We start from the raw sequence: 25,980 nt of genomic DNA, 5'->3' as shown, positions 1-25,980 counted from the left end.
CGAGCGCCGGTTGGCGGCGCGAGGGGAAGGGGCGCGGCCGGAAGGGGCGGGCCCGTCTCCCGGGTGACAGAAGGCCGAGATGGCGGCGCGGGAGGCGGCGGCGCAGCGGTGCGCGCCCGGCTTTGAATGAGGGGCGGCCGGCGAGGGCGGAGGCTGCGGGAGCGGCCGCCTCGGCCCCTGGCCTCCCGCGGCCCACGGAGAGCCATCCCACTCGGGGCAGGTGAGTGGGGACGGCCGCTTCCTTCGTCTTCGCCGGGTGCCTGCTTCCGCCTCGCCTCGCCTCGCCTCGGCGCGGCTGGGCAGGGGGCCCGGCCGCGGGGTAGGCCCTCGCGGTTCTCCCTCAGTAAGGCCTCCGCCCCGTTCCCCTCCATGCTCCGGACGCCCCGGCCCCGGGGCGGTATGGCTGCCGCCGCACCTGTGCCCCGCCAGCCCTCGCCCAGCGGCAGGCCTGCCCGGCCGTCCCCGGGAGCGCTAGGCCCACGGCCGCCCCGTGTCTTTGCCCGACTGGTCCGGGCCCCTTCTGGGGTGGAGAGCGGGGGGAGATCCCACGGGCTGGGAGAAGCATGAAGTGGCTGACGAGTAGATAGGCAGCGTTTGGGGACTGGGAGGTTTGGCACCCTGTGGAAAAGGGGAGGGGGGGAGGGGGCGCGTCCTGTCAGAGCTGGCGGGGTTTAAGCTTTTTTTTGGTGTTTCTAGGGACTCTGTGGGACCGCACTGCTTGGGGTTACCGAGTCTTTCTTTCTTCATACTGACTGACAATTTGCATAAAAGTTAACGTGAAATTTCCTTAGTACGCTTTTACAGACTTAGTCTCTAACAGGTCACAGAAAACTTAAGTGCTACCATCTGGCTTCAGTGCTGTCTCTAATAACACTCGAGCCTGGGATGTTCTGTAGAATGGTGGGGCACTATTTCATGGTCATGAATTCACAATGTAAGTGCCTCAGTTGTGCATCTAATGAAAAATAGTATAGCTTGCTGCTTTATAGTCCTTCTGAGTACTCTGGAAATACAGACGTGCCCTGTAGAGATGTCTTTAAGCCATCTTGCACAGCATGTCTTGTAGTGTATCTTGATTGTAAATAGCTGGTGCTTGTCGAGACAGCAGATGTTGCAAGATGATTTTGTGGTAGTAATAATGAGGGTGTGTTAATTTGTCATGTCTGGCTTTCTCTGTAGCTACTGATAACTTAAGTTCAGGATGACTAATAAGGACTGGAACAGAACTGGGGTCTCTTGAACTCTGGTTCTGTGTCTGAGAACTTCTCCAGTGTTGCAAAGTGAGTTACACGAATTAGTGCATTATGTCAAAGACTTCTTGCAAATGTGAATGAAGTTGTAGTGTAGTATCATGGGATTGCATGACTTCAGTCTTTATGTTCTGTATGCTCGTTTTCAGAAGGCAGTAGCATAAGTAGGTAAGGAATTGTCAAAGAATGACTGATTAGTCAGTGGACCTAAACTTTCTATTTTAACTAACGTTGTCTTGAAAAATAGAACATATTCTAATTCAGAACAGAAAGCTTCAAGAGTTCACATTAACAAGATTGGAACTATATTCAGTTTCTTGGAGAGGAAGGGGTGAGATGAGGTGGTATTACTATAGAAGTTTTATGGTTCCAGGAGTAGCATGTTTAAAAAAAAGTTGAAACTCCGTATGTCGTATAACAGAGTGTTAGGTGTCTAGGAGTAACTTCGGAATTGCCAGCGTGCACCAATTTTTACTGCCTTTAGTTAGAGAGACAAACATTCCTTCTTGAATTTTGGTATCTTCTGCAGCACCTGTTAGTCTCGAAATCTCTTCCTGGATTTGAGCACCTTGGATGACGTAGCTCACTCCCCTAAGTCACAGGCAGAGTAGTCTCTCCCAGCTACCTCACAACTGCATAGTTAGGGTGCTTGCACTGAAAGTTGGAGCATTAGTGCTGAAACTACAGTACCTATTACGGACATCCCCCAACCACCTACCTATAGTTAAATAGAGGACATGCCTCCTAATCTTCCCTTTGGATTCTGCTTCTCTTTCTAATGCCATAGCAGCATGGCTTCAAGGTTCATTCATGCTGCCATTTAATCTATCCATTTATCAAACTCAGTAGTAAAGACATTGACCCATTAAGTTTTTTCCTCCTCCCTCAGTGTTCCCAATATTATGTTTTTATAGATAAGGTGATCAGAAAAAAACCCAAACAAAAAACAAAGAAATCAGCCAGGAAGAGGGGAGTGGAACCTCCTCATTAGGCTACAGAATCATGGTTGCTCTCTTTGAAATGCAGGAGATGCTGGCTGTGTCTTTCAGTACCTGACTGAATGCTGTTCTTGAATCATTACATTGCCTTTTTTAAAATAGAGAATGTCTTTGTACATCTTGTAATGTATGTGATTTGGAGGAGAGTTTGCATGCTTGAACATAAACAGTTTTTTTTAGCTCTATCTACTAATCTTCATAAGATTCCATCTCCCTATAAACCTACTTGGGCATCTTCAGATTGATGCGGCCACTCTAGTTTTGTAAAATTTCATACAAATGAACTTTTAAGAAATCCTATCCTTGCCACTGAAACTTTGGACTAATCATATGGTACTTGCTAGGTTTTTGTCAGCTGTTCTAGTAAAAACATGCTGGTTCAGTGGTGCTTTTGTGGAGTTTTGGTGCTGACACATGTAAGCACTCAAGGCCATGTTAGTCTTTTGTACTAGGAAATGGACTTCTCATTTTGCTTTAGGAAGGTGAGGCTTGTTTTGTGGCTACTCATGTAAATATGTAGTTGGCGGGGAACCTTCCAGTTTCAGACAAGGTATTTTTAGTCTTGATTTAGATGCCATCCTTTGGCTATTTAGCTAGCTGTGTTTAATATAAGTTAAAGTCTGTTTCCAAGATGTCTTCATTCCAGAGTCACAGATGAGCTGATGTGAAAGAAAATGTAATCAATTCACAAAGCACTGGTAATTCAAGGCAGAAATTCCATTTCAGAGATGTGGTATCTGAAGAAAACTATGCAGTACAAATCAGTCAGCATTGTAGAGGAACAGAGGAGAGCAGGATAGGTGCTCCGTAATATAAGTGTTTTGACATCTTTTTCACTGACAGGAGGAGATGAGTTCACTAGGAGAAAACAAGTCTCTAAAGCAGTTTTAGTGCCACAAAGTGACTTTATTTTAGAATCGGCTGTGTCTCTTGAAATATTGTTTAAGTGGTGTTTGTGTGTGCAATTAGGTATGAAAGAGGAAGTGCTTCTCCAGATGACAACGTGCTCATTGTACAGTGATGGCCAGTGAGAGTCTTGCTTGTTGCACCATAGTTGACTAACTCAGACGGACAATGCGTGCCACGGGCAATTTGCTGGCTAGTGTCAGTGAAGTCAGAGGTGCCAGGAGTTCTAATGAGGCCACTGCTGTAAGCTGAAAGCAATGTAAAAATGTTTCAGTTCAATAAACTCCTGACCTTTCCCTCCCTTCACTATATTTCCTTTATGGATTCATAAAATATGTTTGGGGATAAGTTGCCTCATTCTTCTGACTTGGCTCTAAATGGGTTTAACATCTTGCTGCTGCTGTGCTTTAATCTTTTCTGTGCTCATCTTCCATGTGAACAACTGCTGTGACTTTTTACCAATAGAAGGCAGTATGAGCTACGCAGGTCAAACTCCAACTAAATTTGGTATCTGTTACAAAATTGTTGCATTGACTGCTAGAATTAAATTAATTAGGATTCATGTCCTGATATATTTGTTTATTTGTATCTGTTGTAATGGAACTTAAAAGTTCAGTTGACAGTAAGTCTGATCAATGTAATACATTAGAAGCAATCTCAATAATGGGAGAAGGAAAGCTCTATCCAGTTTTACAGATGGGAAGCTGAGGCATGAGGCGTGATATGCACAAGGGTGTTATCAGGCTGACAGACAGCTCTATCAGATTTTGTGAATTCTAGTCCAGTGTTTCACCTTTGCCTCCATCTGTTAAGAAATGTTCTAGGATTCTTGCTGGAGTACTGCCACTTTGTATTATGTCTCTCTGCCATCCTGTATCATAGTTGGATGCTGATATAATTGTAGTTTCTTTTGAGATTGATTATCAAGGAACGGCTTAAGAGAAGAAAAGGAAGAAAGAAGGTTGTAGCCTTGCCATTTAGCATTATACTGTTCAGTATTTGTTCCCATTCATGAGATAAGGAAGATACATGGCTGTGCTTCTTTCCGGTGTTTGAGAAAGATGGACAAGAAAAGAATGATCACTTTGTTTCACTTAACAAGTTTAGTGTAATGGTGTCAGGTGAATTAGGTTTGCAGTGAACTCATTAAGGTTCCATGTACATTTGTATTCATACAACTGCTTCAGAATATAAAATTATTTACCTTTGAGAAAACTAATTAACTTTTTAAAAAAAACAACAAAAAACGCACCCCACCCCCCCACCCCAAAAGGCGCCAAACAAAACTCAAAACCTTTAGCTAACCTTTAACTTTTCTTTTTGGGTAGTGCTGGCCTTAGAGCAACAATGCAAATGCTTCAGGTGCTGTTTCAGACACTGGGGAGAATGCTTGACTTGTCTTAATCTTGAGCCAATAATTGGTTCAAGATTCTATTTTAAACAGCTTTTAGCATATTGCTAAAATTAATGCATATATACTGCTTCATATCTTAATTAGCAGTATAAAAACTAGATACACTGATGAACGTACTTTTTAAAGGTGGATGATTGCTAATATTACTATGGCTAGCTGATAGCATATTGTTGCCAGAACTCTGGTTGTGCATCTGAGAACTTGTAGCGTACAGAGCTTAACTTAATTGGGAAGACTACAATCAAAGCTCAGAGGAGAGGCATGCAAAACAGTATTTACTGTCTTGAAGGGCCTAACACTGCCACAGTTGAAGTGCAGCTCTAACACAAATACATTATGTGATTGTGTGTGTCTCTCATAACTCTGAAATTTTTGCATGACATAGAAAGTGGAGAGGGACAAGTTATCTGATTGTTACGGGGAATGACGATAGCTATGGAACCCTGCCAAACAGGCATACTGGTGATATTGGAAGTGTAGTCACTCGTGTATAGGAATGACCTGGGAAAAATGGATTAACTTCTGGTGGCTAACTCTTGTCAGCCATGGACTTCACAAGCTTGCAAGCCAGACTTCTTGTGGATTCTGGTTTTTTAGTTGTTTAACTTCCTATTGAGAAGTCAATACAGTATACAATTTGATATATTAAAAAATGGACATGAGTTGAAAATACATATATATATATATATATATATATATATATGTAACTGACACACTGAATGTTGCTTTGATTTTAGTTTTGCACTTAGGTAGTAAACTTCCCAGTCCTTTGAACTTAGGCACAAGTAATATTGAGTCTGCAGAGGTTTTTGAGTAATGGTTGCTTCCTAAAACAACCTTTTAAATCAATAGTTTGTTTTTTAATTTAGGATCTGTCTGATGTGTCCAGTGTGGCAGTTAGGTAGACTAAACAGTGGGGAAAATGGCTTTACTCTTTCTAACATTGAGTACTTTTCTACTCCTTCCCTCCTGCCCCCCAAGCTGATAGAAGAGTGAATTCTGATAGAGAAGAGTGGAGTGAGCTTCTAAACAAGCTTCCTTTCAAAAAAGACATACCTTTATTTCAGCAGGTCACCTGCTCTTCATACCTCAGATCTCGGGTAGATGGCTTCTAGCTGGCTCTTTTAAAAGTAACAATTTCTTTCACCAATTCAGTGTTAGTTTGCAATAATTTCTACCTTTAGAATAGAGAACTGTCCATCTAGTTACTATCCACTGTTTTTTTCACTAACTTCCACTATTTCTGAATCCTTCAAATTCTTGACTGATGCATTCTCCTGTCACCTAGATATTGTCAAAATTGCTTATTCCAGAAGGTAAGGAAATGCTTGAGCACAATATGAAATGATAGTCCTATCTTTAAAACTAAAAGCTAAATGTGTTGGACAGTGTCAGCTGTTCTTGCTTCTTTGTGGGAAGTTTGACTGTTTCCGGTTCCTGTTAGATGAAGAGCCCGTTTAATACCCACTACTGTATAAGGTTCTCTACATTTTTAAGTCTCCCATGAAATGAGATTAAGATAATGCTAGTGTCAAAGTAGAGGTGAAATGTGTCCTATGAGGCCTTTCTCCTGAGCTACAGCTTGGTAGCGCAGTCTGTAATTTGGTGGTTACTTACTGACTAAAGCCTTCCATTTTACAGTAGAAGGGCCTGTTTGTTTAATAGCCACCCTGTATGATTTCTCAATAGCAGAAATTCCTGATCTGGACTGTATGTGAAGCAATATTTCCAGTACTATATTACTACAGTGTTTAATACTAGTTACATTATCTAGCAAATGAGCACCAATAAAAAAATAAATTTAAGCTCCATGAAGCTCACAAATCCCATTATGTACTTTTTAATAAAATCCTCAGGGCAGTATTGGAGCAGCCTACCTAATGATCCACCTTCCTGACTCTTCCTAACTTAAAGCCTGGAATATAAAAAGTGATTTAAATGCCATAGCATATTTGAAATCAAGCTGTCCTTCCATGGAATACTCATGGCCTGAGGAAATGTCACAGGGCTGCCTTCTCTTCTCACCAGGAGGTATGTTAAACTTGCAACAGAAAATGTTGTTACAAGTGTAGATGTATATAATGAAAAGCTATTTGTGAAGCCTAACCTCTTATTCTTTACTCTGAAATGTTCACCTGTAGAAGAGAGAAAAGGGATCCTTGAATTACAGCAGATTATTCTGACTCAGTCTGTACCTATTTGAGGGGATCTGTTGGAATAATGTGGTATACTGAGTATAAATTCTCTAGATTATCAAATTGACACTGAAAAATAGCTGCCAACAGAAGTAGCTTCAGCCAGAGATTAATTTTTTCTTGGCTGGGCTTGCTAGCACGATCCAGTCTGGCATAGGAATATTGATAGATATAGGGGTTAACTGGTGCTATAGTGCACACAGGATGAACAGAGTCTTTCTTTGCCGATGATTTTTTTCAGTGACACTGGTTCTAAAATAAACAATGTTTGTTCTTATCATACATTTCCATCAAAGTGGAAACTAAATTTAAATGGCCAATTTTGGGTTTTGACTTAATGACTAAATTTATAATTTGTATATGCAAGACTTGCTCAAACAAGTGTGAGCTTCTTGCTGATGATTATTCTGTTCTCCTTGCATTGCTAGTGTTCAGTGCCATTGTTAGTGTCTAAAACAGATCAGCTGTACAGTAATTGCAATTGATTTTCTGCACTTCCCCTTTAAAAGTATCTTGAACTGTGACTTTACCTATGATTATGTGCTGTTTCTTTAAAGGCCATATACATTAGGTACTTGTATTATTTACATCAGTGAAATGTCCTGATAGTAGGCAGGTAGTGTCTTTGCTCCAGGTATCTCCTCTCTTTTCTTGCATTAATATAGTTTCATAGAATGCTCCTTGCTTATCAGCAACTAAGGAAATTGAATTTAAGAACTATGTAAAAATGTATAATCCTCTACATCTAACTTTTTTTTCTTTTGCAGGAAGGGTTTCTCACCATGGCCATAACACAGTTTCGACTCTTTAGAATCTGTACTTGCCTGGCAGCAGTGCTTTCTTTCATTAAAAAGTTAATATGCAGGTAAACATGTCTTACTTAATTTGGTTACCTTTTCTCTTTTTAATTACAGGTTCTTGCACTTCTTTCCTTCTCCCAGCACCCACCCACCACTTTTCCCAGTTCTGATTTTACTAATTGCAAAACAATCAAGACAGATAAAAACTAAGTCAGATTCACTGTTTAATCTGCATGTTCCTTCAGAGTTCAAAAGTCTGTGTAGTGCAGTTGTGAGTGTATTTTGTGGTATGATAGCTCTAATGAGGAGTGTTTTCTAAACAGCTGTGACAAGGTTTTAAAATTGCCTTTTAAAACTCTCCAGTGTCAAACTTTAAGAAAAATTGTTCTTCACATTTTCTAGAAATACTTGGCAAGTGATATCTTGTTTTTTAAGAGATTCAGTTAATGGCAGCATCCACCCAGTCATCAATAAGTAGGCTTTCATTATAAATGTAAGTGATTCTTATCCTGCTTTGTCAAGAAACAGTTGCCTGAGACTTCAGATTCTTCTGCTTATTGAAGATTCTTTCAAAAGTTTGGAGGACAGTGATTAAAGTTCAAGGGAACTGCTTTTTTTTCTTTTTTAATGAACATGACTTATTTTTTGCTTACTCTTTTAAGTCATACATCGTCTTCTTTTGAGTTGTAGACCCATAAATGCAGCCGTTTAGTACCTAGAAGCATTCAAAAAACCCTCAAGAGTTATGGTTGTGTAATAGTAGAATTCAATAGTAGAGCAGCAGAGTACCTGAGGTCGATCTTCTCAGCACTGTGCTGTCATGTGAACTACTGCCACTCTTGCAGGATGTTGTTTTACATAAACAAATAGCAATCTAGAGAAATGCATTCTCCTTTTGTGTATGATTACTACTTTGCCAGTGAGGTTAAAGCATATGCAGAATATGTGGTAGACACAAAATAAGTGTTTATTTCCTGTTCACCTTTACTTATTCCAAGAATAAGAGGAAGCTCTAAACTGATTGGTAAATTCACTACAGATCTAGTGAAGCTTTTAATGCTGCATACAACTATATAGGTGTCCACCTTAGTTCTGTGATTTGAATTCCTAATTAAATTAAGAATATTTGCTGTTCAAGTTCTAAAAAAGTCAAAACACTGAGGTGATGATAGCTTCTATATTATGTGGACCCTTCATTTAAGTGTTAAGATAGCATTTATAAGCAGATAATTGCTTAGTAGGTGTAATGACAGTATTTTCCTCCATTTTTCAACTTTTGAATGAACTAAATCCTTGAAATGAACAGCTGAGGAATTGCTTGGGAGTAAAAAGGAGGAGAACTTTTTTTCTGTGACTAACAATTAGTTGAAAGAATGAAAATGCAAAATGCTTCACATAAGCAAGTCAGTGGATCAAATTAGTTCAGTCCATTAACTACAGATGTTTCTTCCGTTTAATGTCAGCTGCAAAGCATAGCTTGATAAATTTTGTTTTCCTGTAATGCACCCCTGCATATGAGTATGCCTGATAACCAGCAAATGTGATTTAATTAAATGTGCATTTTAATACAATGGATATGAGCTAGTACTTAGATTATATAGTTTACATTCGTTTTTCATTTAAACAAGTGCCCGTAGAGATTGTGCATCTTTCTAGTCAGCATAAAGCCTATATATAGTACTGTCATCTCTTTAGTTAAAACTTTTTTGATAAAAAACAGCCTGCCCGAATCCACTGTTTCCAGGAAATAAAAAGTATAAGTTTAAAAAGATGAGCTTTCATTCTGTTTTAAAATCTCTAGTTATCTTCTCCAGATGAGAAATCTGGATGCTGCTAATTAGTAAGGAGAACCAAAACCAAGAATTCTTGAGGCATTTGGCATTCAGAGCAGTGATCAATATCTGTCTAATGATGGTTGTAAACAACTGTTCCTATAAGCATCTTCTTCCCTTTGTAGAAAAAGAAGTGGTGATATGTAGCCTTCCTCAGTGCTGCCCTGCGTAGCATATTCTTCCCCATGCTGTATGACAGAAGCTGTTTCCTCCCACCTTCACCCTTGTCAGTGTAATCATTTTGGCTAGATGAATGTTTGTTATGAGCCACTTGCTGGAGTCTTCTAGATCATATAAGTAGGGAAATATATTGCAGAAGTGATGGTTTAGAATAGTTTTAAAGATATGTATGTTGTACAGGTCTGCAGGAGGATGTTTCCAAGCTTGGGTTTCCTTTAGAGACATCAACTAATCTAGTCAGCCAGAACCAGAAGCCTCTAATGTGTTTGAGGGAACAGTGTTTTCACCTTCCTTTACCCCTAAACAGTGTTGCTTTTCAGCTTAAAGGAACAGTTTCTAAAGGGGCTAGAGTTAGTTATATAAGGCTTGAAAATTTGATGGTAGCACCTGATCTTTCCTAAGGAAGAATCTGTTGGGTTTAAAGTAGGAAAAATATATCTAATCACTTACCAGCATGCAGCAGAGGTGGTATTACAAGCAATTCAGCTATTCTGAGTTGATGGTAGAACGTTCTATAATAGTAAAACTAATGGATATGAACTCCAAACTGTAGTTTCCCAGTCTTATTCTCATCAGTAGTAATAAATGAAACTTAACTTTTCCAAGATGCCTAAGGTCAATTACATGACTGTCTTGCTGTAGGAGCTTACACTCTTTGGGGAAAACTGAGTGTGAGCCTGAATTTCATTCTCTTGTGTTACAAGGTTTTAAAATATAGTGGATGTCAGCTAAGAATATTTTTATTATTATTGTGATCTTTGAACGCTGTCATTAAGTAAATACCTAGGTGGCTTATTTGCAATGCATTAGTGTTTGTTTTCAATTAAAATTATTTGATATAGTTGCTGGAATGCTTTCATTGAAACAGTATTCTTTAAGTAGAAGCATGTATTGAGCAGAAGCTGTTGACTTGCATAATCTTGTACTATCTCTCTTTAGACTTTGAAGGAAAAAGTGCTTTAGAGGGGCTTTCAAATCAAGCAGCTCAGAAAGCAATTTGTTAGACACAGCTTAACATCTAAGACAAGTAGAAAGATTTCTCAGTTTACAGTAGAAATGGTTATCTTTGAACAAACATAGATCAATAGTGTTTGCTTCATAAGCACTGACAATCTAAAAATTGTAACTGACTGTATGCAAATAACTGAGTTAATTTGTCCATTTTCATATTTCTTAGAGTTGCTTCTCCTCTGTTTCTACTGCAGTTTGAAAAGTAAATTGCACTTTGAAATTCTTGTGAACTTTGCTTTAAATTCATGATGAAATTCCTTTGTTTAGCAGACTTTTACTGGCAGTAGTTAATACTAAGGTAGTTTAAGCACTTAATGTTTTAGCCATGACTATTTTCAGTAGTGCTGTTCTCAGACTTCCTTTTTGTTTTTTTTAAACTTAGTGCTCATGTTTTCAGAGCTTGGAGGAATCCTACATTTTTCTTTCAGGTCTGGAAGAGGGCGAAAGTTAAGTGGAGACCAAATAACTTTGCCAACCACAGTGGATTATTCATCTGTTCCTAAACAGGTAATTGCTTAAGTGGTAGGTGACTTAATCACTCTGTTAAGTGATTATCTATTATACCAGTCCTACAACAGGATTGGTATATTTCTTAGATATAATATTATTGTATATGCTATATAATATTAAGTATATATCTTAGCAAGATATAAAAAGACAAGTTTTTACTTGCAGATAATATTAACTTGTACCATACACTTCTATTCAGCCTGAAGTAGAAGACTGGTCTTCATGGGATGAAGATGCACCTACCAGTGTGAAGATTGAAGGTGGCAATGGTAATGTGGCTGCTCAGCAAAATCCTTTGGAACAAATGGAACCTGATTATTTTAAAGATATGACACCAACTATAAGAAAAACTCAAAAAGTAAGTATAGTTGAAAGTGCAATACTTAAGGAGCGTTTTCCTTGCTTTAAAATAGGCTATTAGTAAACTGGCAACTTATAGAAAGTGCTTGCTGGTAAAATTAAGCTGTCCTATTGAAGTGAGAATAGGTGCCGATGTGTAGTCTAACAAGTCCAATTAAAAATACTCTGGGAAGTATAATGTGAGAACCCTCAAGTCACTTCATTTCTGAAAACGGAACAACTGCACTAAGATACTTGTGCTCATACCCTTCCATTATTTGAACAGAGACATTCCATGTCCTGCTCTACTGAAGTTTGAGGTAGCAGCACTGCTGTTTCAGAAAACAATGGTTACTTGTTTTACCAAGCTATATTGGGGAGGCTGGAATTAGGGAGCTGATACTTCAAAATAGCTTGCTCTTCAAATATCCATTTTTATTATGGAGGTAAGACAGAAGGGCATATCCACAAGAGCATCAATGCCGTAAATAGATGCTGATTAAACTTCTGGTAATTGCAAGTTTTGTTTCTACGTGGAAATCTTTCAGCTGGATACTTACAGGGCTTTGAGTCAATTGGAAAACCTTTTTCACAACAAAGGCAGTCAAGTACTGGGACAGGTTACCAGAGAGGTTGTGCAGGCTCCAACTCTGGAAGTTTATCAGTGGATAAGCCCTGAGTACCTTCATCAGCCTCAGAGCTGACAGTGCTTTGAGGAGGAGGTTGGATTACAGACCTCCTGAGGCCCCTTCCAACCATGAATCTTCCAGTATCATCTCCAGTTCATAGGACCGCAGATGTCAGTTTTCTGTACATTCAGGATCTACAGTATTCTGTGGACTAAATTCTAAGGATTTTGATCTCCCAAAATATGAGGGGCAGAGGAGGACTGGGGAGAGGTAGATTTTTCCTTTGTAACTAATGACATTTTTTGCCTAATAGAATGAGCTTCAGGTTCAGAACAAAACTCGAGAGGAGTCCATGCTGTTTGAATACTGTATACTGGGTTTAGTTTAAATGTATCTCTAGGGATGACTGCAGGCACCATAAAGAACATTCCTGCTAACTTGGCTTTGTTACCACCCTTAAAAGTGAATTTGCGTTTGTATTTCCACCGAATCTGGGCTCAATATAAAGCCCAAGATCTGAGATGGAACCTACTCGTGTTACCACTCATATCTACGATGTCTGGAAATGGAACTTCAGTCAAATAACAGAGTCTGTCATTGCTAAATAAGGCGGTCTAGTCCTGTTTCCTTTCTTGCATTGGTACTAGCGTTTGTACAGTCAATGTAACTGTGAATCTACCTCTTGGAAGCGGCAGAGACTTAAAGTAGGCTAAACGAAATAAGTAAGTTTGTATCTTGAGGTCACGACAAGTAAGGGATACATGATCTTAGCAACCACGTTAAATTTGCTAATAAGCCTTTTAGGAGAAGCATTAGTGCATGTTTTTCAGCCAAATGAGCTCTACCAGTTGATGTGATAGTGAATTACATTGCAGCTACTGAAACTTAAATTGTCTGCACAGATATGCTATTGAAGTAGCTAAGAGAGCTCATGTTCCAAAGCAGTATAGCTGTGCAGACAGCACTATCCTCAAGAGTAGGATCTTACAGTGACCTATCATGGAAGCAGGATTTCTCCAAGGAGTATGTCATGTAATTGGTAGGTTATATGAGTACTGGGAGATGTGGCTATTTGATCTGTAATTCTTTGTGCCCTTTCTCTGTCTTGGTACAGTCATACGTTTCCATGTGACTCAAGAAAAAGCTAGTGGGTGGAGGAAGGAGTTCTTGTGTCTTTTGCATTTAGCTTCTCTCACTTATCAGTTCATTTGGCTGTACAGCTTCCAGAACCTGAGCAGATTTGAGACACAGTGCGGTGTTGTGTAGCTGTACCTTCACAGGCACAGAGTTATATGATCACCAAGGAATCTGTGCAGTGCTTTGACTTACCACTTTTCGTTCCTTTCTTTGAATATTTTCAGATAGTTATTAAAAAACGAGAGCCTTTAAATTTTGGGATTCCAGAGGGAAACACAGGATTCTCTAGCAGATTAGCAGCTACACAAGATATTCCTTTTATTCACCAATCTGTAAGTATTGATCTTGTATTTGACAGTTAAATGACTGTTCTGTAGGAGAAGGAATAGTCTGCCTAAGGTCTGCATTGTGGGGAGCAAGAGGAATAGTTGTGGAATAATGTAAATTGTTTTAAAATTGAGTATTTGGTTCAAAGCAATGAAGTAGTTAATCTAATTTTATTTTATTGAGAAACTTAACAGATCAATGTTAAAAAGGTAAGAAGCTTCCAAACACTTGCATACTTGCAAATCTTTTAAAGCAAAGCAACAGACTATACATTTTTTTTTTTTTTTGGATTCTAGACAGTAAGTTCCTAACAAAAGAATAGAAGTTTTTGTTTGTTTGTTTTGGGGTTTTTTTTGTTGTTGTTCTTTGGAAAGCCTCTGGGTTACCTTTGCTTTATTATCTTGGACCCACTTTTAACTTTCTGCTTCTCCCTTCCTTTCTGTAGGGATTGTATTCTAACAGTCTCCTAATTTTTGCTCTTTAGCCTTTGAAAAAATAGTCTAGTTACTTAACAGCCTGGCTGTTTAGAGGGAGATGCTCTCCCTCCCTTCCCCTGTGCCGCCTTTAACAGTGCTTCTGCTTTGATTAACATAGTGCACAAAAGGGTCTAGGCCGAAAGCAGTACAGAACGGTCATACCACTTCCTTAGACTGTCCGTAATTAAAATAATTCAGGAAAGGTCTTTCAGTGAGTAAAAGCAGCACTCAAGTGATATTGGACACACAAACGTGTGGATGTACATGTTGGTTTGTCCATGCAACTTCCAGAAATCTTTTACACTGTCTACTCATTTCATCTGCTCAACTCATCTTCTTCCTAAAAATGCACTCCAGTACTTCCTTCCTTCCTTTGTTACCCACCAATAGAATCCAAAAAACCCTCCAACAATTAACTGGAAAAAGTCAGTGTTAGAGCAGGGGAAAACACATAGACAATAAGCTGAGAAGTACCGTCATATCTCAAATATTTCTGGAAGTCTGAAGCATCAAGGTTAAAAATAAAAGTGTTTTATCTAATTTTTTCATGTGCTTAGAACTTCTCTTCTTTTGTTTCAGCCTGAACTAGGAGACTTGGATACTTGGCAAGAAAATACTAATGCCTGGGAAGAAGAAGAAGATGCTGCCTGGCAGGCAGAAGAAGTTCTTAGGTAACTGAAAATAAACTTTTTACATGTAAAAGAATCAAATACAGGTTGGTTTGTTGTAACACCTTTCTGATAAGTGCTAAGAATTGTTAAACAATTCTTAGACAAATGATTTTTATGCATCTAATCTCTATGTAACTGGTACTTGGCAGAATACATTTTGGACCTAATCAATTTAGTAGATGAGATAGTAGGGGAAATCTGAGAATCTCTGGAACATTGAAACAACACATTAATATCCCCCAGCCCCCAAAAACCTCCCCAACAACGCCCCCCCCCCCCCCCCCCCCCCCCCCCCCCCCCCCCCCAATTTATTATGTATAACTAACATGTTTCAACTTGATTAAGTAAAATACCACTGGATGTCCTTATAAAAAGGATCATAACTATGTGCTGTAAAATAAAAATAGTTCAGGATAGAAGGTGAAGTGATTAGTATGTTCTTGGAATCCCTGTAGGAGCTATGCTTTTCTAGCTAACTAAACTAAACTAGCTGATACAGCTTGAATGTAAAAATCAGTGTCTTGCACAAAGTTAGCATGAATACTTCATCTGTTCCATTTGCGTTCTTTTTTTTTTTCCCCTCTTAAGAACACATGGAAGGAGTATGAAGGGTAAAGAGATGCAGATTTGAGTTTAAGTTAATCACATGCAATGATTTTAATTGGCAGTGACTTATGTTAACCTGTTTCATTTCAAGGTTTTATCAAACTTTAATTGCTTGCTACGTCATCAGATAACCTGCCTCAGATGGCTCCAGGTTCCTAAACTGCTCTCATTCTACTCAGAAAATCACAAATACATGGCTTCAGTGGGACAATAGTGATACTATGAAATAAGGACATGATATATTCAAAAATCATTCTAGAACTTTGAATCTTTAAAGGAAAAAAAAAAGGTATTTTTGCAAAAAAAGGATTCTAGTCAACTATTTATTGTAATATTTGGGAAAACTTACTTGGGAAAATTTACTTTTTTTAACCAGTAGACTAAGACAAGAAGGAAGTCACCAGCACACTTTTGATGCATTAATGATAGATAGTAACTTCAACCAATTCTAATTCTGTCAGTCTTGCTCTGCAGCAGCTTAACATATGAGAATAGGGTTGTAATGCAAATATTTTTGTAAACTTAATCAGATGCCTCTGTGTACATTCTGGTCAATATCTTGGGTTTTTTTAACTTCAGTACTGAAACTGTTTCAGGTCTTGTCTTTCACTAATGTATCACAGAAGTATAAGCTTTGTGATATGAATGATGTGCCTTTGGACTGTTTTTGTTCTAAGGATAGTACCTTTTCCCGTAAAGAATATCAATAGGCTCAGTAAGATCTTTAATCCTAAAGTGCAATCTACTGAGACTTAATCTATGATGTACCAGACAAAGAAAATGAAAGACAATGAAAAATACTGCTTTTTTTGAACTGAGAAATGAAACAACTACTTTTGCTAACTGCAGAGGCTGCATTGTACTTTACTTAAGCCTTGCCACATTCCATTACAGATGTTTTTAGGACTATGAAAAGAAGTACTCAAACTTTCCGAAGCAGGGACTTGTCTTGCACAAATTAGCTACTAAAAATAATCTGATGTGTGCGTATGCCAGTTTATTTCTGGAGTATAAAATTTGTGTAGTGGATATTCCCAGGATGGTCAAAGGTATATTGTCTGTCAATTGTTGGGTTCACGCTCTAGAATACTTAGTAAGAGAGATCTCTTACATGGTGATAGCGGTGGGGTTTTCCCACAAACTCTGTTTTTCAAAGTGTCATCTTATTTGGTTGAAGCTGTTATAAAGATTTCAGCCTGGCATCTTTACTATTGAAAGGCTTCAGCTCAAGTAGTTAATTTTCATAGAATTTCCTCCCTGGCCTTTGATACTTGATAAAAAGTATCAAGCTTTACTTGTTTTAGAAGGGATGTGTATGTGTTGAAATATTTCAAGTAAATAGAAAGAACATGATCAGAACTGTAACTGTCTGTATTATATACTGCTTGGCTGGCTATGAATGGCCACCTCCCTACAACTGATCATTGTGTAAGCTGAATCCCAGCTGTGTGAAGTAAAACCTTTGTTTTATTCATGACACATCAAATTACAATGTTTTTCTGTAATTGAGGAAAGTGCTAGCTGATTTTTAGCAAGACTGATAGGAAATACCTTCTAGGTTTACAGTTGCTCTTGCAGCAGACATCTGTGGTGTAATTAACATCTGACATTTAATGTAAAACTTTAGTATAGTACTTGACAGGCCTGGCTCTGTTTTCAACAGACTGTAGTAAGGGAGTGATCTGGAGTCTCTTCTTAATGCTAGAAGACTGCATCTTGGTCTACAAAATGGTCTGAAGAGTTGAGACTGCTAAATGGGGGACAAAGTCCCCTTAACCCTCCAGAGTGTTAATGCTGACTGTACTCCAGCAGTGCTTATGGAGAATGAAATGAGTGCGCAGAAAAAATAAGGATCTCCCTTAGCTAGCTGTGTCTGGGTACCTGTTGGTGCTCAGTTAGTATTCAGAAGTATCTTAGACTGGAATAATTTTTGTGTAGTAATGGAGTACTGATCAATCATGCAAAGATGGGCTATGGCCTGCTAAACAGCAGAGAAGACTGTACCCTGTGGCCTCTCTGGTGACTTAATGGGTATGCGTAACAGTTGAAATAAACATATATAGTAAGCCAGATGCTTCCTGGAATCAAAGCATGCTGACAGTGCTGAGGAGTAGGCTACTAGTGCCTGAGAAGTTCCTGTAGTCTGTTGGGGGGTTTTTTGGTGTGTTTTTGTTTTGGGTTTTTTTTTTTCCCCACCCACTCCCCAGCAGGTTCTGGGCTGGGATGCACTGAAATTTTCCAGTCAGTGATGAATCAGCGTAGTGGATGATAAACTGGATTTTCAGTTAATTGAAGTTAGTTAGAACTTGGTTTCTTCTGCAAATGAAGGTTTTCTTTCCCAGTGGGAACAGTTGAGCTAAATGCTGGTGCATTTTTAGTTGTGTTGGAGTAAAAAACCAAATAGTATGAAATCATTCTTATTACAGTTTTTCACAAGGTATACAGTAAATAAAAGCATACTAGAATAAGAATGTCTGCTAACAGTGTTCTGATTATAATTTGTGTTCTGCTAGCCAATGAGAGAAGTTTAGGGTTTTTTGGACATAACTTGTATTAGGAATGCAAAGCAAGGTTGACATTAGGATTGAATACTTTCCTGGTTTAAACAACTTACATCATTCCATCCAAACTCTGCTGAACTCCTTGCTTTGGAACCCAGAAAAAGTGAGTCAGATACGGCTGCAGTTCGTCATAGGCTCTTCCTTTATTGAGAATGAAACCTTTCTGAGCCTGAAAGGTAGAAACTTTATGTGGAAAACATGCAGGAAGTTTGGAATAGAGATCAATGTTTTTGAATAATGACCAAGTAAAAGAGCAGTGGAAAGGTAATCACTTTGCGGTAAGCTACTTATTTATATTTTTTGGTGACTTCAGTTCCTCTAGCTGAGGTGATGTGAAGGTCTCCTCTCATTTGGGCATAACTAAAGTCCAATAAAATTACTGAGCCACTAGAGGGCATGGAAACCACTTCTCTGTGCAGAGGAGTTCTGTGTCATACAGTTGGGGGGGGGGGGGAAGAAACGTGATATGCTATGACTTTCCTCACTTCAGAATTGCAAATGAATAGCAGCATTGCTTAACACCTCATGTGGCTTTTTGGAACTCTACTGTCTCTACATGCTGGCTGGTGTACTTACAGCTTCTTCCCTTCTGCATCAGTTCAGAGGTGTGGGGAATATAAGAAAATCTGCTACTGTAAAGTGGCAAATATTATTACTCTGCATATGCTAGACTGACAGCACTGTCAACTATTTGGCTTTCTGGTGGAATGTAGAATAGCGGGTCATGATCTCAAAAAAGTTTGGGCTTCCATTAACTTGGGAGGTAGATCCTGATGTGAATGACTAATTTCATTCTTCCATGACAGACAGCAGAGCAGCTTAAGAGAGTATGGGAAAACTTCTAGCCATTAATAATTAATCAAGGGAAACCATGAAGGTATTTATAAGTGCAGTCCCTCTCCTGTCCAATACAAAGATAATATGTAGCCTTTGTACCTCAAATATTTCTAAGTTTTGTGTGTCCAGTTTGTCCATAGTTGGAATCTACCAGAGAAGGTTGCTTCAGGTGATGATCATTTTTAATTCTGTATGTTTTATACACTTAAGTGGATGTGCACAGGTAATTTAGATACATGGAAAGTTAACTCCTTACTGCCTTGCCAATTAGAATTCTTTATTCTCTCTTAATAAGCAATTCTTTATTCTTACTGAATCTGTGTTAATTCACCTTTTGAAGTTAATGAAGCTTCATTTTTATTTTTAAAGTCCTATTGCAAGCAACTTAGCAAATTTCTCATATACAATAAACTGAATCCAAAGCAGGAGTGACCTCCTTACACCATTCTGTTACTACTTATGCAATACAGGAGAGCTGCAATGTGCCACTTGAAGTATGGAGCCAGTTATTGCCCCTGCGCCACTCAGTGATGTGTTCTAGCTGAAGTCGGGGAATGAAATGAGTGGATTTTTGTGTTTGGTTTTTTTTGTTTCCTTTGCTCTAGTCAGCTATGTATTTGTTGAAATTGGAAACCTATTTCTGTAGGCAGATTCTTTGAGCTAGCAGATAGTGATGTCGGGGGTTTTATAGCAGTGGTAAGAAATAATGCTAAAAGGATACACAACTGAAGAATTTTTAATTATTTTTTTATTTCCTTAAAGGCTATTGTTTATATTTGTACTGAACAATAGAGTACAACACAGATCGTGAACACATGAAAGGGAGTATTAGAAATTATCATCTCATCTGATCATGAGGAAAACATTTGTAGTACTTGTATTACAAAGAGGATAACTACTGAAGCCTCTGCTGAGGGAAAGGGGCGACAGAAGTCAGTGTTCTAGACATGTCGAAGTGTTTTGGTCTGAATTTGAAAAGATGGGTCATCTTGCTACTCAAAGCATTAGATAGATTCCACCCCCACCCCCCAAATAGCACTAGGCCTTATAACTGTCATACACTCTCACTGATTCACTTACTCTGAATCTTTGAGAATTGAGTGGCTTTTAGATTGTAAAATAATTGAACAAATATTACTGCCTAAGACTAGATTAATCTGAAAAAAAGGACTTGAGTACAATAAAATAATAAGTGTTCTGAGCCTAACTACAGTAGACTGAAGCTCTGTTTTTATTAGTTACAATAACCTATTTATTGACAGGAACTTAAGGTATGACCATGCTGAAAATTAGATTCCTGTTATTTAGCAATTCACATTTTCTTTAATTACAGACAACAGAAGATAGCAGAAAGGGAAAAAAGAGCAGCAGAACAACAACGAAAGAAAATGGAGAAGGAGGCCCAAAGGCTAATGAAAAAGGAACAAAACAAAATTGGTGTAAAACTGTCCTAACAGAAACCAGGCATCAATGGCAATGCCAGTGAAAAAGAGAATTTCAGCTCTACAACATACATATTGGTATTGATTTAAGTATTTCTAGGACTTCAACACACTGCTTGGTTTCAGTGCATTCTTCAGGTCATCTTGGAAGCCAAGATTCTCCCAAAATATCTTGAACTACTAGTAGGTGGTTCTTAAAGGAGAAAAAAACCCACAGAAAATCATGCCTTGATGGAATGATGTTTCCTGCAATAGTTCTATTCCAGCACCCTTCTTTGCAGCAAAAGTGATTGAGCAAGGATGTTGATTGAAAGACACTCTTAATGAACAGCTCAAGCCTAGAGAAAAGAATGTAAATATTCAGTGGTGGGAAATCTACTGTATTGTCTGTGCTTACCTGAAACATGTAATTAAACAGTTTTAAAGAACCCTTTGCTTCCTGCCTGATAAAGAATGTCTGCTTTTGCCTTTTTATAAAAGTATTTATAAATACTTCAGAGTTTTCCATGGGAGATCATATTGACCTGTGCAGAAGAAAATGACTTGTTATGGATGACCTGCAACTCTAAATGTACTCCTGGTAGAGTACAATATTGTATTGGGTTTGCGTGGCAAGGTTTTGGTAGCGAGGGGGCTACAGGGGTGGCTTCTGTGAGAAGCTGCTAGAAGCTTCCCCTGTGTCCAATAGAGCCAATGCCAACCAGCTCCAAGACGGACCTGCTGCTGGCCAAGGCCGAGCCCATCAGCAATGGTGGTAGCGCCTCTGGGATAACATATTTAAGAAAGGGGGAAAAGTTACTGTGCAGCAGCAATTGCAGCCAGAGAGAGGAGTGAGAAGATGTGAGAGGAACAACTCTGCAGACACCAAGGTCAGTGAAGAAGGAGGGGGAGGAGGTGCTCCAGGCGCCGGAGCAGAGATTCCCCTGCAGCCCGTGGTGAAGACCATGGTGAGGCAAGCTGTCCCCCTGCAGCCCATGGAGGTCCACGGGGGAGCAGATATCCACCTGCAGCCCATGGAGGACCCCACGCCGGAGCAGGTAGATGCCTGAAGGAGGCTGTGACCCCATGGGAAGCCTGCACTGGAGCAGGCTCCTGGCAGGACCTGTGGCCCTGTGGAGAGAGGAGCCCACGCTGGAGCAGGTTTGCTGGCAGGACTTGTGACACCGCAGGGGACCCATGCTGGAGCAGTCTGTTCCTGAAGGACTGTGCCCCATGGAAGGGACACATGCTGGAGCAGTTCATGAAGAACCATACCCCATGGGAAGGACTTAGGTTGGAGAATTTCATGGAGGACTGTCTCCTGTGGGAGGGACCCCATGCTGGAGCAGGGGAAGAGTGTGAGGAGTCCTCCTCCTGCGGAGGAAGGAGCGGCAGAGACAGCGTGTGATGAACTGACTGCAACCCCCATTCCCCATCCCCCTGTGCCGCTGAGGGGGAGGAGGTAGAGAATTTGGGAGTGAAGTTGAGCCCGGGAAGAAGGGAGGGGTGGGGGGAAGGTGTGTTAAGATTTGGTTTTATTTCTCATTAGCCTACTCTGATTTGACTGGTAATAAATTGTTTCCCCAAGCTGAGTCTGTTTTGCCCATAACAGTAATTGCTGAGTGATCTCCCTGTCCTTATCTTGACCCATGAGCCTTTTGTTATATTTTCTCTCCCCTGTCCAGTTGAGGGGGGTGGCAGTGACAGAGTGGCTTTGGTGGGCACCTGGCATCCAGCCAGGGTCAACCCACCACAGCTATGGTAGAGCGCAAGTTACAGCAGAACACTAAAGTGGATTTCTTGTCACTTTGTCACTTGCAGCTTCCTGTGCTGCCATGCCCATTTACATGTGACACTGCAATGGCTACTAGCAGTGCCATCGCTACACAACAGTGGTGTATGCTGCTCCTTTCTTATGAAGGCTGATCTTGTGAACGTAGGGGAGTGATTTAATCGCTTGTATTGGTAAATTTGTATTTCTAGCCGAAGTTCTTTTACTTCGTACAGTTAGGGAAAAAAAAAAATCCTCACACCTTATAGTTGTTGCATAGGTAGTATAATTGAAAAAACCCCGTGTCCTCCTGTTAATAAAGCTGGTGTGAAAATTCTCAGTTCAGTTAATAGCACTTCTCAAATTCCATTTTTTTCTACATTTACTGTATGTATTTACACTGGAATTCCTCTGGTAAAGGGTGCATGATAAATATGCAGTAGAAGACAACAGCACTTTAATGAAGAAGAAAAGTTTAATGTCTGCTGGAAGGTAAGGTGTATGGGAAGAGGGGATTCTATGTGATTCTTATCTCCAGCTCAGAGCTTCAGTGAATGCCTTCTCCGTCTTCTGCTGTGTGGATGCTATTATCCCTGAATTCATGGGTTGTATGGATTTCTTATCTTGCAACAGATGAGTGAAGACAGCAAATTCTGTGCCTGAGGCTTGTTCCCTGTGCATACAGGGAACAGTGAAATTGTAAAAGAATGGGAAGGGGTGGGGGGCTGTCTGACTAGATCATGCCTGCCTAGAAAAACAGAATTTTTAACTAAGTTGTGGTAGATTCTGACACAAGTTTTGCTTAAAAGTAATTGAGTAAGAATTACCTTTTAATGGCCTTAGTCATGGAGAAAAGTTTTTAAAAACGTGTAGTATGTTTGTCATGTTGCTTAAAATCTTGCACAAGTCAACTGATTTGACAGCAATTTTCAGATATGAAATAAGTCCTTGAGAAATACTAGATCTTAAAATACATTTTAGAAGGCAACAATATGCCCTTTTGCGCATGTTTTCTGCACAAGTGTTCTGGCTGGAGTAGAATGGATGACTACAGTCTGTGCAGACTAAACAGCAGTATGGCAAGCAAATCTGCTCCTAGTACACACCTCTAAAGTATCTGACTGTGGATGGGAGATAAGGAGAGAGTCTGTGAATAAGCTTTAATAACAATCCCTGTCTGTCCTTTTAACTGCACTGATGAAGCGAGGAGGTACAAGTTGTAATTCTTTCACTATTGCTGACACAGGGCAGGGAAACCTAATATCTGTTGCCTATTTAAGGTAAAACCTGTTGGAAGCTACATCTCATCTTTTAAAAAAAACTAGTGCTTACTATTGCTATTTCTGAGACAATGTGAAATAGATACAAATAAATACTACTTATTAAAAATAACAAAACATGGGCTAGTTAATAAAAATTTAGAAACAAAGCCCCTGAATACATCATGAAAACGCATTTGTTTTTTGAGCCTTCAACCATTATAAAAACTGTTAGGTGCTGCCACCTTCTTGCATGTCAGCCCTCCTGCATTGCTTTTCCCTCTCCTGCTGCATACTGCTTTGCTGTTCTTCCCTCCATCTACCTGCCTGTACTTGAGCACAGCTGCTCGAGAGGTTACTCCCATCTCCTCTACCACGTGCTGACATAATGCCAGCAAGGATACGGTGCTCTTGTAGGTAGTATCTTGCATGTTAAAAACCCATGCATTGCTATCTGTTTCATCTTTTTCCTGTGCTGGATCTTCTTTCCTCCTTCCTATATCTTGATTTTTATCCTCAACAAATGTGAAAACACTTTTGCTGAGCCTTTTGTGTAGCTGCTGCTCCATTATTTTCCATTGGTTTGAGTTCCTTGAGAGATCTTGTACACCCACTGCGTACGCTAGTTTTCTTTCCATCCTGCTGCCACAGGCTCCTCCTTTTCCCTCTCATACTTGGCTTGTTGGCCTTGTCCTTTTTTTTTCTTTACTGAAAGCTAGACTTGATTGCCTTCTGTTGTGCTTTAGGCCCAGCCAGCAACAAAGCTCCACGCAGCCGCTCCCTCACGCCTCCCCCCGCAGAGGGATGGGGAGGAGAAAATACAACGAAAAGGCTCGTGAGCCGAGAGAAGGACAGGCAGGGATCACTCACCACTTATGGTCGCAGGCAAAACAGACTCGATTTGGGGAAAAAAACAAGAAATCAATTTAATTTGTTACCAATCAAATCAGAGTAGGGTAGTGAGAAATAGAACCATATCTTAAAAACACACCTTCCCCACACCCCTCCCTTCTTCCCAGGCTCAGCTTTGCTCCCGATTCCTCTACCTCCTCCCCACCAGCAGCACAGGGGGGCGGGAATGGGGGTTGTGGTCAGTTCATCACACATTGTTTCTGCTGCTCCTTCCTCCTCGGGGGGGAGGACTCCTCACACTCTTCCCCTGCTCCAGGGTGGGTTCCCTCCTACGGGGGTCAGCCCTCCATGACTTTCTCCAACGCAAGTCCTTTCCACGCTCTGCAGTCCTCCACGAACTGCCCCAGCGTGGGCTTTCCCACAGAGTCACGGCCTTCTCCGGGCCCAGCCACCTGCTCTGGCGTGGGGTCCTCCACGGGCTGCAGGGGAATCTCTGCTCCACCGTTAACCTCCATGGGCTGCAGGGGGACAGCCTGCCCTCTCACCACGGGCTGCAGGGGAATCTCTGCTCCGGCGCACCTCCTCCCTCTCCTTCTGCACTGACCTTGGTGTCTGCATGGCTGTTTATCTCTCATGCCTTCTCTCTCTCCACTGCCCGTTTTTCAGCAGTCTTCTTCCCCTTCTTAAATACGCTATCACAGAGGTGCAACCACCGTTGCTGACTGGCTTGGCCTTGGCCAGCAGCGGGTTTGACCTGGAGCCAGGGAAGCTTCTAGCAGCTTCTCACAGGAGCCACCCCCATAGCCCCTCCCCCACCACACAAACCCAACACACCTTCACTGTTATTTTGACTATGGAGGACTGACCTGCCAGGATGACTGAAAAATTCTCCTTTCCTTGACTGTGCTACAGTCGTTCACGTTTGCACTGTCCTGTGTTCATTTGTCTGAAGGGGTTTGGAGCAAAATGCTCACTTGTTCTTCTCATGTAGGACACATATAAAATAGTGCTTTCATTTTAGTATGTTTCAGAGGTTGGGATTTAGGAGAGAGAGTTGATTTGGGGGGAAAGGAAGGAGAAATGAGTAAGTAATTAGGAGTTAAGAACAGCCTTGTGAGAGGATGGACATAATTAAGGGTGCAGGTGAATCTCTGGTGGGGAGGTGGGCAGTGCCTGAGCCTCAATGTTTTCAGCAGCTTAGGGGCATGTCGGGTGCCTCTTCAGCTGAATATTAATGAAAGGCTTTTTGTTCCTGGGTTAGAAAGAAAAATGTGTAATGCGATTATCAACAGGTGTTGCTTCAGCCCGGGAAGGAGCTGACTTGGTTCCTATGCTACAAGCCTGAATTCAAGCAGATATCTGCTATTTTACCCATAGCCTACAAGCTGCTTGTCCTCCCCACCTGCACGCTTTGAGACAAGACTTCCCAGTGTGGTACGGGTGTGGATACGAGCATTTTCTAAACTCAGAAAAAAAGGATAGAAGTTTTTATTGAACTGTTCGGAGGCTGATGGTCCTCCCGTAGCTACTCTGTACAGCACCAGCAGAATCCAGGTGAGACGTGACTAAGACTAAAGTGAAATATTAGAGGGAAAAAAACTAAGATGGTATGTTTGTAGCAACAACTGGCACATCCTCTGTGGACTGGGGAACAAAGGCCTGTCCCCCAGGCCTCTTCTTACAAAGGGCACCTTGAGCTGTCTACATCCTTGCAGTATGGAGGAGGAAAGGTGGAGGTTTGGAAGCAAGCTGAATTTTGGGTAGAGATCAAAGCAAGGACTTGTATCAGGAATGTGATGGGAACTCTGTCACCTCTTGCTGAGCATAGTTAAATGCCGTATAAGAGTTGAGCAGACTGAAAGATTTTTAAGGGCAGGAAGCAACTTTGACGTTATTCTGGTGTTAGCACCTTATGTCTTAAACAGCGTGTTTAAAAACACTGCTGCTAAATGGAGCCTGCCCGAAACATGGATTGAAGTGAGTTCAGCCTATTGAAAT

General features: G+C 40.4%; 1 protein-coding gene across 2 annotated transcripts; it reads left to right on the top strand.

The window, feature by feature from the left end:
- The first annotated feature begins 152 nt into the window (after positions 1 to 152).
- EBAG9 (estrogen receptor binding site associated antigen 9) lies at positions 153 to 20,575 on the top strand. Of its 2 annotated transcripts, XM_050891380.1 has the most exons (8): positions 153 to 220; positions 6,425 to 6,599; positions 7,531 to 7,628; positions 11,015 to 11,093; positions 11,296 to 11,454; positions 13,426 to 13,533; positions 14,584 to 14,675; positions 20,013 to 20,575. In XM_050891380.1, exons 3-8 carry the CDS (start codon positions 7,546 to 7,548, stop codon positions 20,131 to 20,133), a joined length of 642 nt encoding a protein of 213 aa, XP_050747337.1. In that variant the 5' UTR covers positions 153 to 220; positions 6,425 to 6,599; positions 7,531 to 7,545; the 3' UTR covers positions 20,134 to 20,575. The 2 variants fall into 2 exon arrangements, with proteins under 2 accessions (XP_050747337.1, XP_050747338.1); XM_050891381.1 differs by lacking the exon at positions 6,425 to 6,599.
- Positions 20,576 to 25,980: the final 5,405 nt, after the last annotated feature.

This window comes from Gymnogyps californianus, chromosome 2, assembly GCF_018139145.2.
Source record: "Gymnogyps californianus isolate 813 chromosome 2, ASM1813914v2, whole genome shotgun sequence".
Lineage (NCBI taxonomy): Eukaryota > Metazoa > Chordata > Aves > Accipitriformes > Cathartidae > Gymnogyps > Gymnogyps californianus.
Note: the sequence above shows the minus strand (reverse complement) of the source record. Positions and strands in the feature narration are given on the sequence as shown.